Source organism: Vanessa atalanta, chromosome 18 (genome assembly GCF_905147765.1).
Source record: "Vanessa atalanta chromosome 18, ilVanAtal1.2, whole genome shotgun sequence".
Lineage (NCBI taxonomy): Eukaryota > Metazoa > Arthropoda > Insecta > Lepidoptera > Nymphalidae > Vanessa > Vanessa atalanta.
This window is the reverse complement of record NC_061888.1, coordinates 6,196,960-6,214,523: the sequence shown is the minus strand read 5'-3', so window position 1 is coordinate 6,214,523 and position 17,564 is coordinate 6,196,960. Positions and strand designations below refer to the sequence as shown.

Genomic DNA, 17,564 nt, shown 5'->3' with positions numbered 1-17,564 from the left:
GCAGATGCTATAATAGATGCCACGGTGTATGACGGGTGCGGAAGATCTGGTATTTGCGAAACGTAATATTCACGGAGTCTACGTCTTTCGTCATCAATCTTGTTTTTATCCTGTTTAGATTCATTTAGACTTAAATTGGAATAATCAGTCGTGTCGTTACCTCGATGTTGGTAATATGATAATCTGAGATGAGAATAATCGTCGATAAAAAAATCTTCATCGCTAGTACGATCTGATAACACGGCCGAGTCATCGAATGTATTCAATTGTTTATCACACATTTTTATATTAAAAATTTTCCTTATATAACGTTTGTGGTGACTAACTTATTCATATGTTGTGTCTTAATATATTTTATCACTGACGGAGGGTAATCAAAATAAATTTGACGTTTTAGAGTGGGTACACGTACAAAGCATGTGTAAGACATAACTATTTTTTTTTTATTACTAGCTAACTACCCTACTCGAATTCGCATGAGAACAATAAATATTTTTTTATTATTGAGTATGTAATACGTTAGGCCAGAGTATTTCGTTTGCATTTTTCAGTAATCGTATTAAAAAGTTACGATGTTTACGCTGCAGAAATTATTGAATTATGGAATATGGTCTGATGGATGGTGACCTGGTATAAACTGAGAGAGATTAAACGGAATATCCGATCCTTTCCGAAGTACATGAATGTACTGCTAAAAATACTTCTAAATATAGCGTTACATTATTGTCATTTCAAAAATATTACACCAAGTAATTTTTTTAAATGGTTTATTGATTTTTCAACATGGTAAATATGGTACAGAATAAGTGAAGTAAGATTTTTTTATTTATGACTATTAATTGTTCTTATTATTAATTTTCAAAAACTACCCGTAATATAAATGTCTACCCTTGCTTTCATCCACAACTTATATATGTATATGTATATTTTTGTCAGAGTGGTTCACATCTTAGTTGAATTGAATTTCTTTTTGAGTTCCAATTGAATGGCCTCTGGGAGTAAGGATAGTTCCTGTTTCACGTATTTTGTATGTGATGATACCATTTTTTGCTACAAGACACCAAGGTCAAGGTCATTGAGTTCGGGCGTCTTTCAGAGATTCTTAATAATCCGTATCCGAGCCATGCTACCAAAGTTAGAGGGCCCTGAGCCTTTGGCACTTAACATCCAAAGATCTTGGACATAAAACGCCACACCGGCGAGCGCCTTGTTAGGATAGTTGTTTGTTGTTAGGATAGTAGCAATGTCCCTAATTACTAATATTCCATTTTAACCCTCCTTTTAATCATTTGTGTTAGGAGGGAGTATGATAATAGCGGCCTAGGATCGATCCTGCGACTTTTTACTTATCTAGGCGGCCCGTACACCATTGCGCTATTAACGCTTCACTGTTCAAAGTATATTTCGATATTGATTTTAAGAATACATTTATAACTTCAGTTATTCATCATTATTCATTTTAATAAATAATGATAACGAAATGTTAATAACTTCTTGCACTATATTTGCGTAGTATAGAAAATAGCCAAACAGATTTTCTTTGTATGCCTGTATTAAGACTACGTATTATTACTGTACCACCAGCCCCCGCTTCGCACGGGTGCAATGCTGATACGAACTGAATTGATATACTGAACGTTCACTGTTTTTCAGTTATTAGACAGTCCAAACCGCTATGTCCCTGCGTTTTAAATCTGTGTTATCGTCGAAAATATTCATTTACGCTGTAAAGGGCTATATTGATTTGTAATAAATGCACAATGTATTTGAAGTAATTCATTGGATAAGTATTAAGGCTGTATTGCTTAAAATCGCTTTGAAAATAAGCCATTATTTCTTGTAAAAAGTAAGGGTTAAAAAATGGTTATTGTGGGTTATTCCTAAGAGACAGACTTTTTTATGGGGTACAATACTGTAGTACATTATTTTGATCTATCTCGTAGGGTTCAGCCAGCGCTTGCAATGTAAGCGCAAAAAAGTATGTTTATTTACGACATAACTATAGAAACCTCTAAAATTATCAGTGTTTCTGTAATATATTGTTCATGTATTATACATATTAACCTTCCTCTTGAATCAATCTATCTATTAAAAATAAACGCATCAAAACCGTTGTGTAATTTTAAACATCTTGCATACACAGGGACAGACTAAGGTAAGCGACTTTGTATTATAATATGTAATGATAAGGGACATCCGCTTCTCGGATGAGGATTGGAGACTGACCGATTACTACCGGGTAGCACTTTTATCTAGTTGTTTATCTTCTAATAAATAACAGGAAAATGTTTATTTAACACATATATTATCTTAATCAAGATTTATATTTTTTGAAATCACAGGTTGAGTAACCAATCCTGCGTTACTCATAATATGATTGATATATCAGTCTGATATGATTTTACTTTAAAAGAGCTATTCTCAAAATTTCGACACAGATACTGGCAAGATGAAGTTCGCCCTAACATTCCTCACTTTGGTAGCACTCAGCTATTCAGCTCCTCAACCAAGGAAGCTGTTCCATGAACATTTTGAAGATTTCAAGGAAGTCATTAGTAAGGAAGTTGGTCATGAGTTAAAATACTTGGCAGACCACTACCTGGAGTTTGAAGAGTTCCGTGCTTCTCTTGACTATATTGGCTCCGACGACTTTAAGAAATTGATTTTCAAAATGGAAGAAATACCTGAATTTAAAGCCGTGAGTAATTAAAAAAAAAAGACTTTTTTATTAAATACTCAGAATTATAAAATGTTCTATATATTTTGTTATGGTATATTGAAACATATACATACGAGATCTTACGTATCTATATGTGCAAAGTTAAATATTTGGCTTTGTAAATTAATTTAATGATTTTCCATACATTATTTTTTTTCCATTTATTGTAAATATGTCTAATTTTATTATTAACTAGCTGGTGCCCGAGACTCCATTCGCGTGATTTTAAGCCTCAAACTAGGGGTATTATATGGTTGACATATCTGTGTATCATTGAGTCTGCCGTGGCATTGTAGTTCCCATTTGATTTCGATTTCGATTACAATTTTAAATTATTTGCGTGATTTGCCATCAATAAAAATCAATCAACCGAACTTTTTAAATTTATATTTAAATCTTGTAATATACAAAAGTTATGATCTATTTGTCCAACTGCGTAACGCATATTATACGATATTACACGTAGTGCCGTATAAGGTATACAGGCAAACGGAAGAAAATTCTAAAAATCATATTTTTTTGATCTATTGCATTAATAAATACCCCAGTACTATTTTTTTTTCAAATATCTTCTTTGTACAGATTTCGATCAGTTATGATTTTATTATATGTATGTATAAATAATATCTTTAATTTCAGGTAGTAGACTTTCTAGAAAGTAATAACCTAGATATGCAATACTTCCTTGACGCTTTTACCACTAACCTTGGTAAGTCAATAACGTTTATAACTTAACTAATCGTAACGTGGTTAACTTAATTAAAATTTGTACAAAACTCTACCCGTGTGAAGTCGGGACGGACTGCTTATACATAAACATAAATAAATAATAATTAATATTGGCCAACATCACATACATAACTCTGATCCCAATGTAAGTAGCTAAAGCACTTGTGTTATGGAAAATCAGAAGTAACGACGGTTCCACAAACAACCAGACCCAAGACAACATAGAAAACGAATGAACTTTTTCTACATCGACTCGGCCGGGAATCGAGAACGGGACCTCGGAATGGTGTACCCATGAAAACCGGTGTACAAACCACTCGACCACGAAGGTCGTCGTATAGAGGCAATATTTAATGGCTGGTTTAATTAAAGTTTGTTTCATTTCAGAATACGTTCAAAGAGGAAATCTTCGTCACGAGGTCAGTGGCCGTGATATGTCTTCTCTTATCAGAGACTGCATTAATATTTACCCCAAGGCTAAGCTAGCTGCTCTTTATGAAGAGAAGTTGGCTGAAGATGATGAATTCAGACGTGCCATGGAAAGCTTCGAAACCGAGGAATGGGATAAACTGTACACCGCTCTCTGGGAGAACGAAACCTTCCTGAAGGAAGTCGAAACTCTTAAAGAAAATGGAATTGAAGTTTCGGTTGTCTTATATGAATTCAAGGCTATCTTAGGACTCAATTAAGTGCCCTTTGAAAAGATGATTGAACAACAATTATACAATTAATATGATTTATTTTTATATTTTGTTAATTTACTTCTACAGTACTGAATAATAATTATTTATATAACTAACATGTGTATTTTTTTGCTCTGAATTAACTTGGTGTAGATTTTTATTCATATTTTTATTTCTAAAAATTTTTAATGCGCAAAATCTTTTAACATTATTTTAAGTTACTAAAAATATAAAAGTGTCTAGTTTCTAAAACTCTTGGATCTTAACTGTAGATTGTGGGTTTAATTTTTTTTAAGCACCATTGTTTTCTTGTCATTAATTTAGTTCCTAATAATTCGCTCCAAATATTCCCTCAAATATATTCCGATATTTTGAAACTCGATACTTACGATATTACTCGATATTCTCGGTGCTCGATATTGTGTATCAAGTATCGAGACTAGGGTCAAGGTCCCAAAATATCCCTAGCGTTAATTTTTGGTTAGGTTATTAACTAAAATATCCTATTCAAAATTTAATGACCATAATATCAAATTCTAACACTTGTTAGGAAGGTAATCTAAATTTCCCTTTCAAATACAAAGTTTGCCAAATTTCGTCGGTTGAGAAGTTAAGAAGAGGGGGCGTAAAAACCAAACAAATAAATAAACTCACAGAGGTAGTCATAATATTAGTTAATGGAATTAAAATTCGAAATTAACGAAGCAAAACGACACAAAAAATAATAGTAACAAGACTGTGTAGATTCAATTATGAAAAACTTCAAGAGGAGGTGGCCATTAAAATCTCCTGGCTCTTACGGTAGTAATATATAATATAGTATACGTCTGCTGACTTCTCCAATCGCACAAAACATACACAAGATGCGAAGAAACTTACGTTATATTCAAAACATATTTTAATATTATTATAAGATTACTCGTTTATACACGGATATAACTTATATACATTAATCGGTATTCATGTTAAATTATTATTTTATTAACTTAGCAATACTCATATCATTGATTTCTTGTCATGTGTTAAAATAATTGTTTATCATAAAAAATAAGGCTTATGGCTTTTAAAATATATTTCAAATTGAACCCCTGTATCGAACTCCTCTTATCCTTTTTATGAAAAACCAATTTTGTGGGTTTGCTTTTATAGATAGTTCAACAGTATAAATAGTATTAAAAATTAACATAATATTCACTAAAAGAAAGATATAATATATTTCACAACATGTGACCTCAACAGGATACAGTTGAAATGGTTGAGTCTACAAACATTAATGTCACAAGCGTCAAATATAGAACATCATCACTTCAAATATCAGACTAGTTTTATAATTATTTTTCTAAATTGGGCATTAAGGAATGCTTTGAATTTGTCAGTAAATTTGGAACGAAGATCGGGTACCTGTACCTCTTTAGAATACGTACTCATTTTCATAAATAAACATATTCTTTTAAATAACATTTTTTTATTTGATGATTTTATGGGCCTACTTTTAATTTAAATAGGTATGTTCGCTTTGTGTATGTTGTTTAAGTATTATACAATATTTTATCGATGGCTAAGTTTGATTAAATTCGTTAATGGATTTGTTATTTGCTCATTGTTTCGGAAATAAATTATGGTTAAACAAGCGATTTATTTTAGTTTAATTAGCGGTCAGTAGGTTATCAATATTATTCATTCGTTACCAAATAAAAATTATATAGCTTCAAATCAGCAGTTGTACTTCTTTAAAATGTTTGGTTACATGTGTTTGTAACTACATACTCCTAAAGGGCCGGACCAGTTTTAGGTGTATGTGTGTGACACCATTATTTTGGTTGTAACTCGCTAAAATTGTAGTACACAGCAGCTGCTTAACTAATAAGTCGATAATTTGCAGAGGAAGAGGAGCTTATGCTTTACCAAAAACTGGTGCCTATGGAGTACAATTCTCAACTTTAAGCGTTGGTTTTATTGACGATTTCAACGTTGGCACTCAAAGTGTTTCTACCTTTTGTACCATGGTAAACATACAAAGGAATTCGATATGGTGGCACTATTTAGTATACCACCTTAAAACTAGATCTAGATACAATATGTGGCGACCGTGGGATCTATTTTCTACCAAGGTTATCACTGAGAACTATAATGTTGTTTTTTATACTCCGAATGTGAAACAATTTCTTATGAGGTATCAAAGCATTCACCACATTTTTAAACCAAGTTTTTAACCAAGCTACAGTGCGATAATTAAGGTCGAAATAAGATATCGATCGATATCGAATTAGACATATTCAGTTTCAAATCTACATTGTCGACTTTTAAATCCAAGTTATATCATTAGATAAATATAAAATACAATACTATTAATACAAGATGATGAAAAATTTATCTATCTAACACCCATATCGTGGAAGATAAAAGAAAAACATTTGACATGTTTTTGTTAAAAAACGTTTTAAAAATAAGTCTGCATCACCAGATCGCCTTGCCTTGATATGTCTGCATCAACGTATAGCATTAACTTAAGGATAAAGTTACTGCTCCGTACGAAGAGAAAACGGCTGATAATTATCAGTTTAGACAAGATATAGAAAGCTTAGGGAAGCACTATCTGGGAGACCGAGATGTTTCAAACAAAAGCAAAACGATGATGTTAAGATTGTTTGAATCTGAATTTTGTCACGAAATAAACAATTTTGAATATACAATAAATGTTTCATTTTATTGACAGTTTATCTTCCATATTAGTTGAATTTCAGCGTGTATTAAGGCCTGGATTTACCCAAACAACATACATTATCATTACACTTTTCTTGATCATATTTTTGCAATTTAAGTCGATTTCTTTCTAACTATATATTTATTCTTACGAAAGATGTTTGATTTGCAGTGCAGTATTTGTTGTGCTACAAAATATACAAAATAACTAACACTATTTGTTTGTAAAACAATTGATATTCACTTTGCTCTTATTTTGTTTATATTATTAGTTATTTGCTTTTGTTTATTTAATCTCGCTATTGTCTATTATATAGCGATGTCGCTTTGATTAGTCTGATATCTGTTTGTGGTCTTTAACGAAGAGTTGTTACAAAGAAACACACTGTTAACAAGATTCCGGACCAACAGACATATTTCTAGCTTCTGTTCGTTTCGTAATACTGGAAAATGAGAAACATTCTCTTTGTTTTAGTTCCTCTGTGTATTGGACTTACTTCCGGATTTATTGTTCCCATTGCCATACAAGAGGTGAGTGTTTTCAATTAAATAGATATATAAATTATATATTAAGTACTGATATTGGTTGTTTGTATTCAAATATGTAGGTGCTGTTGCAAGACCTACATATTTTTCAAGTATTGTTATACTGCAGGATACTTTTTTCTTCAATAAAAACTATGTGACATCAGTTTGCTGTAAAAATTGACATATATATATTTACATTCCAGGTATCCAACGATGACTTAACTAATATAAATGTTAAACGTATTAGAACGAGAGACATTAAACAGCAACGAAACAACGAAACTACTAGTAAATCTAAGTGGTCTGATGAAAGAATGTTAAAATCAACTAAAACTCTATGTACTGAAAATAATATAACCGATAAGTTAGAAAAAGATTTATATGACGATACATTTAAAAAGGACAACAACATAAATGAAAGATCGTTTATCTTAATAAAGCAATTGGCTAGACAACCTTTGGGTAACCGTTTTGTTGTTAATGTAATGCCTAAACTGAATTATGATTATAAAACACGTGCAACTTATTCGCTGAATAGAAACAATGGTTTTGACGAATTTCATCGTCTAGTTTCAGTTGGAATTACAAACCCAGACAAAAATTTAGACGACTCCAATCTAAGATTGAATAAACCAGAAAATCAATATACTATTCCAAAAGACATGGGTTTTAGCAGGATTTACGATGGTAATTTCAAAAATAACAATGGTAGAAGCTATTCTAGAGGACAAAGAAAATATTTGGTTTCTTATATTAGGCCTTTCTTAAAGCCATATATTGAAATTGCACCTAAGGCGACTGAAGTAACTTTAAAACCGGAAGTACACCATTTTCGTAATATGGTCGTACAGCAACGTATTTTACAAAGTGCTTCTAATAAAAATCCTTTTAAATTAGCCTACCCTGGAGGAAAGACTATTGACACAATTGTCAATCCAAATGACGGAATCTATTTGATAAATGATAATAAAAAACTATCTAATGGTAACAGTAATGATGGTCAGAAATCAGTAGACAGAATAATTAAAAGTAATTCAATAGATCAAGCACTTGTAACAGAAAATAATGGTCGTCTCGATCGTTCCGGCTTGCACTATTGTCCACATTGTGGTGAAAATATTTTCAAAGAGAATTCAAACAGCCGTATGGTATTCAATAAGAAGTGTAAATGTAAAACTAAAATTCCTAAATGAACAAAAAAAACAAATAAATCATTTATTTTTTCAAGATTAACCATTAAATTTTTGAAACAGTAACAGATGCATTTATCTTTAAGCTTTAATCTCCATATTTATAGTGTTACCTTAAAATAAATAGAATAATAATATAATTAATATATCTGTGGACAAAATATTATTAATATTTTAAATAATACTTGAAGCAATTCATTTTCAATTTTGATTTTTTTATAAAATATTAGTATTAGAAAAATCTTGCTTGTGAGTCATCGTAGTGCGCAATATGATAATAAAATAAAAATGGTCCTAATCAAATTTATAAAAAGAGTGTATTTTTATCTTGTAATCACAATTTATTTTGCATAAATGATTCCGACATAGTTTTAATTCCTTAAACCAAAATCATTGATCAACATTTTTTTAAATAACAATTAAATCTTTTTGTATTTCTTATAATAATATTTTTATGCGAAATAGATTTTTCAGGTATGTTTCTGTCAAATGTGTCTTCCTCTATACTTTGACGAGTATAATAAAAACAGTAATATAGTGTCCAGGTGTTTTAATTTTTGTTGTCAATTCGGTTCATAATTGACGATGTTCTGAGCAAACAAAAAATACAACCGAATTAATAAATTCCCCCTTTGTAGTCAATAAGCACATAATATTTGAACAATTTATGAATAGTAACGTAAATTATTAATACTAGATGTGTAGTCCGGTATTATAAATGAAGAGGTTATTAAAGTTTTTGTACAATTCACTTTTAAAAACATAGATAAAATAGTTATTAATAAATTGGTACATACATAGTACTTAGTTAAGTAGTATTCATATAAATGAATAGGATTATAATTTTAATTCGCTATATTTTTACAATCACAACCTTACATATAAATATAATTTCAAACTGTTTATTTCCACTAATAACGAGGATACGACTTAAGTTATAAGTCAGTTTGTAAGTCCGTTAATACGTTACTTGATTCCAAATTTAGTTTTTATAACATAAAAATAACGTTACATTATATAAAATGTACTATGAAGAAGTATTTTATATACATATAATTGGAAATTCGAAATTAACCGACCGTAACAAAATATCACACGTTATTCCCTTTTTTATTCGATAAATGGAACGCACCCAAAAGTATATTGAGATGTAATTAAAATATAAAAGTGCCTTGACATAAAATGTATTTTAAAAAAGTGGTTATAGAGCACTGGTGAAAAATAGCTGATTATAGGAGCATGTCAACCAGCCGAATAAGAGTTTACGAGACGAGTTCGTTCAGAACAGTGGTGAAGAATTGCTGAGAAATACGACCCTCGTACCTATCGCTTAGGACAAACCAATCCGTTAAATGTGCTTTACGCTGTTGGCGGCGGCTTACTCTAATATCAAATAAAAAGTAGTATTTATGAACTTAAGTTATTAAACTATCATTTTTGTAAGATAAGATTTAAGCAACTTGCATGATTCGTCTGAGTGAGTGAAAAAACCAAATCTGGTGTCACTCATACACCTGATATCATATCTCCATCACTATCAGTATCATACAAAGTATATAAGACATGCTTTTTCATTAGATTGACACTGAAAAAATAACCTTACAAGATGAAGGTCGCTATCGCATTCCTCGCTCTGGTTGCTGTCGCTTGTTCAGCTCCTCAACCAAGGGTTCTCTTCCATGAACATTTTGAAGAGTTCAGCCGGCTCATTGGAGATGAAGCTGGTGACGATTTAAGCCACTTGGTAGAACATTACTTGGAGTTCGAAGAGTTCCAAGCGTCTCTCGATTACCTTGTTACCCCAAACTTCAGGAATTTGGTTTACGAGATGGAAGACTTACCCGAATTTAAAGCTGTAAGTAAATATTTGTCGTAATAAAAAATAATGAGTATCACTTTTAACCTGCTAGATTAAGTATTGTGGTCCTCCGGTTTAAATTATTGTGTATTTAACGGCACATGGCGATGATGTAAGGAATGGTAGATATTTCTTACAGTGATAATGCTTGACGGTGGTGACCGCTTAACATTAGGTGGATTTGCCAATCCGTCTACCAATTGTCAATAAATAAATAAAAAAAATATCAAAAGGATGGCTAAAATCTTGTACTGTAAAATTTGTATTATTTTTTAAAAAGTTTTTAGATCAAAGAAAAAATGTTATAATCATTATAATGTGCACATTATAGTACAAAATAACTCTTTATTCCAGGTTGTGGAGTACCTCGAGACTCATGACATCGACATTAATTACTTCATCAATGCTATCAACAATTTTGTTGGTAAGTATAGTATAGGATTTATATTATTTTTACGAAAAGTTTTAAGCTATTAATACAGCAAATGTTGTACTTCTAAATGTTTTAAGGAAAATACAAAATATGGGCAAGATTTACAACATTATCTTGAGTTTAGAGCAATCGTGAACTTATCGTACTTATCAAATAACACATATCAAAGTAGATAAAATAAAATATGTTTTTTTTAGATGATGTTCAAAGAAGAACTCTCCGTCACGAGGTCAGCGGCCGTGATATGTCATCTTTTATCAAAGACTGCATCGATGCCTTCCCCAAGGCGAAATTGACTGCTCTGTATGAACAGAAAATGGCTGAAGATGATCAATTCAGAAACGCCATGGAAAGCTTCGAAACCGAGGAATGGGATGAGTTGTACAGCGCTCTCTGGCAAAACGAGACATTCCTGAAGGAAGTTGAAATTTTAAAAGAAAATGGAATCGATGTTGAGATTGTCCTGCTTGAAGCTAAAGCCGTTCTAGGAATTTACTAAGTAAAAGCAAGTTGAGAATATTTAAATTATTATGTAATAAAATTTGCCATTTTACCAGAATCATGTTTTATTTTAAATGGACCTCATTCAAAATACAATTCAAATATTTCCTAAGGTACAATTGGTACAATTTTCGTAAATCATTAATATATGAGTGTGTGCGTCATTAATTACTCAACGAAAATTGTTTCTTATTGTAATGCGAAAGTTTGCATGGATGTTACTAAATCACGCCAGAACGTTTTAACGGATCTGAACGTAATTTGGCACAGAGCTGGGGGCAAAACTGGTACTTCATAAACGCCTATTTGTCGTTTTAGGCAGAATCCTTTTTAACTGTATTATTTATAGCGTTTAATATGAGTTTAATAAATGTTAATATAATAAAAGTTGCTCGACATAAAACCCCCAATTAATTCCTATAATAACTTAACTTACACCATATTTTGTTAATATTATTATTGGAATTATAGTTTATTTATTCTCATTTCTGTCTTTTACATAACAATGTAGTCTTTATCGGTTTGATATATATTTGTGGTCATTAACGATGAGTTGTTACAAAGAACACACACTTAAAGCGATTTATTCCGGAACGACAGACATATTTCTAGCTTCTGTTCGTTTCGTAATACTGGAAAATGAGAAACAGTCTCGCTGTTTTAGTTCGTCTGTGTATTGGACTTACTTCCGGATTTATTGTTCCCTCTGGCATACGAGAGGTGAGTGTTTTGAACTGTGCAATATTCGGACTTCATAAATTATATACTAAGCACTACTTACAATATAGTTATTGTGTAATATAACATGCGGTAGCATTACACATCAAGAGTCAAATTGTAATACTTGGATAAAAAAAAAATTTACTTAAAAAAGATTTATTTATGGTTGTACTAAAATAAATAACTAGTTTCTTTGACTAAAATAAATATCTATTTTCTTTGTGTTTTCTTTACAGAGACTCTTACAAAATCTACAAAGTTAACAGTTGTTTTTTAAAAACTAATATGTAGCCGTTGTAAAGAGCGGTACAACGACTTTTCACTACGAAGTGTGCTCGTTGATCTCGATTACGAGCTCAAAGCTATCAGAATTGCGATCTCTGCGCGCGCATCCTTCTGACTACGCCGTTTGTTGCTCCGAGAAATGAAATGTAAACACTGCAGAATGCCAACAGATGTCCAGATAGCCAATAGAACGGACTGGAACTTAGGGAAGCAAGATGCGTCTTGAAATTTTGCATTTGTTTATTATTTTGTACGCTGTATAAAGTCAATAAGGAAAGCAAAAGTAGCAACATTAAATACAAGACAATTTATAATATTGTGGTCTTGTCATCGTAAACTTTATACGGATTTTTTGTACCGCATATATTTTTTTCAATGTCTTTTTTGATTCGTGATAGGTATGACGATATTTGTAGGTACTTAGGAAATCTATTGTAAGGTTTAATTCTTCGTGGTTCTCGAATATTTTCTGAAATGAATCATCTAGATTTTTATGTGGTTGTTGCATTTTTATCCGTATTTGTCGAAGAAGATGACTTCGCTCGGACAACTACAATGTATGAAAATATTTGCGCATTCACAATAAAGACTTTTTTTAATGTTTATTGGAATGAATAAATAGTAAAAAGTAAAATAAGAAACACAAAATATATAAAAGAGGTTTTTGTTCAAAATTATAGTTGTAACTTTGTTTGAGTTATTTGTAGGTCTTCAAAACGTCTACAGAAATGTCAATAAACGAATAAACGAGAGTGAATTTTCGATACATTTGGTTCATAGTGGTATTTTCAACTCAGATCTCTATTTTCAGAGATAATAAAAAAACATTTGAATAACTTTTTGAAAGAAATAAAAAAAAAACAGAAAATATCGATGCTGACTATACGAGGTATTTTATTTTTACTTCTTTCTTTAAAAATAACTTAAATAGTATTATCAATATCTATGTAAAATATCGATAAAAAAATATATTATATTAAAAAAGATTTACGTTCCATTATGTATTTAAAAATATTTTGACGTGGAATCTTACTTCAGGCTTTTTTTTTATTAAAAATGGTAGGTGGACAAAAGTGCCACCTGATAGTCAGTGGTCAAGAATTCCTTAGATAACCGATATACCATCAACTTTGGGAACTAAGATGTTACGTCCCTTGTACCTGTAGTGGCCCTTTCGCCTTTCAGATTGGAACACAACATTACCGAGTATTGTTGTTTGACTGTGGAAAATGTTTTTTTTTGTGACTTTTATTTGTGCTAAGTGGAATGTGTGATGCGTGGTTGGTGCCTATCCTTCATGCTTGGACAAAACCCTACAACCGAGTAACCTTGACTATAAAACATACTTAGTGTTATAGTAATTAAAAGAATGAACGTATAATTAAGCATTAGCACTCATGATTGAAGAATATTGCTATAGAATGCATCGCCACAGGATCGAGAAGGTAGCAAGTGCCATGCTTAGAGTGCTGCCTAATCTCGGGCAAAATCACCTTGCCACTAGATGCAGACCTTATGGCGAGCCCCCATTGAGTATTTAGGCATAGTTGAATTTGGCAGTCGGAGCTGTAGCCGACATCTTTTTTTTATTCATAATAATATATAACCATTATTTTTCAGTCTCCCAGCTTATATAATTATAATATGTACATTAAATAAATATTTAGTGTGCGTGCTGTATTATGCAATAGCAGAGAAGTAGCGAATTGATCTGTTAGCGAAAGTGCTTAAAATATATCTCAGGATTAAATACTTATTTTACCCTTAAGGGTCGGTACGGAATCTAGTATTATATAAATTCAATGAACGATTATTTTATGAATATTTCAATTTACAGAGCAACTATAACAGATTTGACCCCTCTATCTCTCTAGTATAGTAAACACTCAGTGCGAGTATATATTTCTTATAAATGATTAAACAACAGTAGCAAAATGGTTGACGGTCTTCAACAGGTTTCCAATTTGGAACTCTGTCTAACATTTGAAATCGTTGCTCAAATCGCAGGACGTGCATATTTTATTAACGTTGGCTTGAGTTTCAACGCGCGAACTTTATTTAATTATGCAGATACAGATTATCCCTTTTACACAGTCCTGTACTTTATTTGCGAGTAAATAAGTCCCTCGAGATTTTTTATTTGAAACATTTATTGGCGTGTCTTAGGGGAAAAATGACGCCCAACGACGTGACGCTCTCTTATGCCGACGCCTCCCTGTAGCCGCTTTCCATTAAAAAAGGATATATTATATTTTACTTTTACTTATAAACACAAAACAAATAAAAAAACTAATAGTTATCTATCTTGGATCCTCTTAACGTTACTTTTCATTCAATTTAAATTAGACCATTCTCGAGATATAACCGTTCCATTAAGATCCAATAATACTTGTTGACTTTCAGGATAATACATATATTCTATTATATACATATATTATTGTAATTATGTAACATAACTTTGTATTTTAGATGTTGAAAAAGACTGTCTTTCTTGCCAGTTCTTCTCGGTAGAATCTACATTCCGAACCGGTGACAACTTCACTTAATATAATTTTGTAAAATGTCGATTCAAAAGTGCTTGTAAAAGCCTACTCGAATAAAGTGTATTTTGATTTGAAAAAAAATAATCAAATTCGGTATTCAATTGGTATTGCTAACGAGAAACACACACAGAAAAATAAGATTGAATTAATAAACTATTTTTTTGCAATTGGATAAAAATAAGAGTTTACGAATAGGCTCGGGCCACCTGCTTACACGAATAGGAATAAATGTAATAACTTCCTAAGAAAAGGGAAATATTATCCATGCCATTATAAGAGTCACGTACGCTTAAACTACACCCATTTTTTGCTACCAATAACGTTTAATCATATTATATAATACATACGAAATCGCTGTTATGCAAACTTCTTAATATTAATAATTATTAACGAGGTTCAATGAACATGCCATAATAGTAATGCGTAACTCCCGAAACATTTAACAAACTAGTTTGTTAAGCGAACTGCGGAGAGGTGGATAGGACGTTGTTATTATATATGATGCACAAACCAACGAACGTATGAAAACATATGTGCTTTTAATTGATATTTACAAGTTACGTTTATTAATTGATCCCAGTACAGGTTAATTTGAATGAGGTGTAAGCGCTTATTCTTTTGTTTTTACTAAAGAGCATGCTATTACTATAAAGGTGGTGAAAAATGACAAATACTTCAGTGCCTGCGTGTTGATGATGTTTTCTTAAATAACGCCAGTGGACAACGTTGATGTTTAATTATGAGACAAAGAAAAACTTTATCGGAACTTCTAAGTTTTACAAATAAAATAAAGTGTGAGATATAATATTATAAATTTCGCGACAGTAATTTGCGCAAAGATTCAGTCGTGTTATATCGATTTTTTTTATAACCATTAATTATTTGTTTTCAACGTTTAGGCTGTTTTAAAATTAGACGATTTGGGTCAGATTCAGAGCACGGTTGATACACTTGATTTATGAGCGAGTCTCATACTGCATCAGGACGTTAGCAGTGCGGCTTGTACAGTCTTATTTAAAGGGTTAGAGTCTGTCTGTAGTACAGAGATTATTATTAGAGCTGCCCTTGGGCAAAAAGAAAATGGCATCCTATCCACGCCTGAGTTATCAATAAATTTTAATAATATATTTTTTTTTTTTAAACTTAAAAGAGATTCCGTTTTTGTTTTCTACCTATTTCTGTGTTCATTAATAAATAATACGGAGCACAAAATAAATAATTTAGTACATGAAGTCTCAAGACACTATGTGCTCTCCTCACTAGTAAAACGTAGCAGTAGTTCGTGATGTTGCTGTCCTGCCAATAGTCCTCTTGCTTATCTTGCTTTGAGTAATTTTGTATGGAAAACGTTATCGGTATGTATGTGCGTACAGTACGATAAAGTTCTAGAATTCGTGCAGCAGCAGTTCGTCAACAACTGTCACATTTGAAAGCGCCCTTATATCAGTGGGTCAAATTTTACAGCAAAATCTTAAAGCAATTCAAATATATAGTGCCTAGAATAGTTATATTCTTTAAGTACATGTATGAGAAAAAGGTTATTATTAAAAAGATTATTGATCAGATTAGATTATGTTTTACTATACTTTTTTTTATATATACGGACGGGCAGATCTACCACCCGGTGGTAAGTGGTTATCACCGCCGATGGATATTGGCGCTGTAAGAAATATTAACCATTCCTTACATCGCCAATGCGCCACCGACCTTTATGTGCCAAGTTACATTGGCTCACTCACCGGCTAGTTATATTGGATCAAAACGGAACAAAACAATATTAAACATTTCTGTTCAACGGTAGAATATCTGATGAGTGGGTGGTACTTACCCAGACGAAGTCAGTATCTTTAAATAAGAAGAGAGATTTTTTATATAATATTATTTTTTCATTAATTTATATAAAAAGTAAATAATTGTATAATATCATATATAAATATCAGTGCTCGTTTTGTCAAGTTTAATAAGACGTCTTGACCATTTCCAAGTTATGATTACCCTTAATGGGTTACAGCCTCCTCAAAATCGTAATAAATATATATAATAGAAATAAAGTACTACTACTCGAACAGAAATATATCATTGGATCTTGAATACCGCAGCGTATTGCACAAGAAATATGAATCGTGTAGTATGTTGAGGGTCTGCGCCAACGTTCAACGAACTGTGGATTATATGTGAATACTAGGGCCAAGATAACAAGTATGTAGATATGTTATTGTACGTTATATTATGTATATTCGAGTTACATTGGTAATGATACACGCAACGGGTCGGTCGTGTACATAAATCCCTTTCAAATGTTTCATTTGTCGGAGATTTGTTAATTGCGTCTGACAGGTATCTAGGTTTAACATAATTTTTCGACTATTTTAGAATGTTAAACGTATTTTCATCAAAACGATGTTTCGTTTGGATTTATATAATTGGTTTTGATAATATATTTGCGTCTTTTAAAAATTTACTTTGCTAATAAAAAACTATAGTAAATCATTTATTTATATTTAAGTTTATCATTTAATTAAGTTAATTTTAGAAAAAAGTTAAGTAAATATTTTTTTTTTTATGATATAGGTAGGCGAAGGAATAAATGGGCCACCTAAAGTTTAGTGATCACCAACGCCATAGATCATGCCGTTAGAAGTATTAACCATTCCTTACATACATACACCAAT

General features: G+C 31.5%; 1 protein-coding gene across 1 annotated transcript; it reads left to right on the top strand.

The window, feature by feature from the left end:
• The first annotated feature begins 2,449 nt into the window (after positions 1 to 2,449).
• LOC125071120 lies at positions 2,450 to 11,360 on the top strand. Its single transcript, XM_047681210.1, has 7 exons — positions 2,450 to 2,698; positions 3,359 to 3,428; positions 3,836 to 4,095; positions 7,310 to 7,365; positions 10,152 to 10,407; positions 10,765 to 10,834; positions 11,041 to 11,360. The coding sequence occupies exons 1-7, from the start codon at positions 2,450 to 2,452 to the stop codon at positions 11,340 to 11,342; spliced, it is 1,263 nt and encodes a 420-aa protein (XP_047537166.1). The 3' UTR covers positions 11,343 to 11,360.
• The last annotated feature ends 6,204 nt before the right edge of the window (positions 11,361 to 17,564 follow it).

What these genes read in the sequence shown, in the direction of transcription:
- LOC125071120 (XM_047681210.1), top strand. Translation starts at nt 2,450, where the DNA reads ATGAAGTTCGCCCTAACATTCCTCACTTTGGTAGCACTCAGCTATTCA. An exon ending in CGCTTTTACCACTAACCTTG is followed by an intron (nt 3,429 to 3,835) that starts GTAAGTCAATAA and finishes GTTTCATTTCAG; the next exon opens with AATACGTTCAAAGAGGAAAT. An exon ending in AAAATGGAATTGAAGTTTCG is followed by an intron (nt 4,096 to 7,309) that starts GTTGTCTTATAT and finishes TCTTTGTTTTAG; the next exon opens with TTCCTCTGTGTATTGGACTT.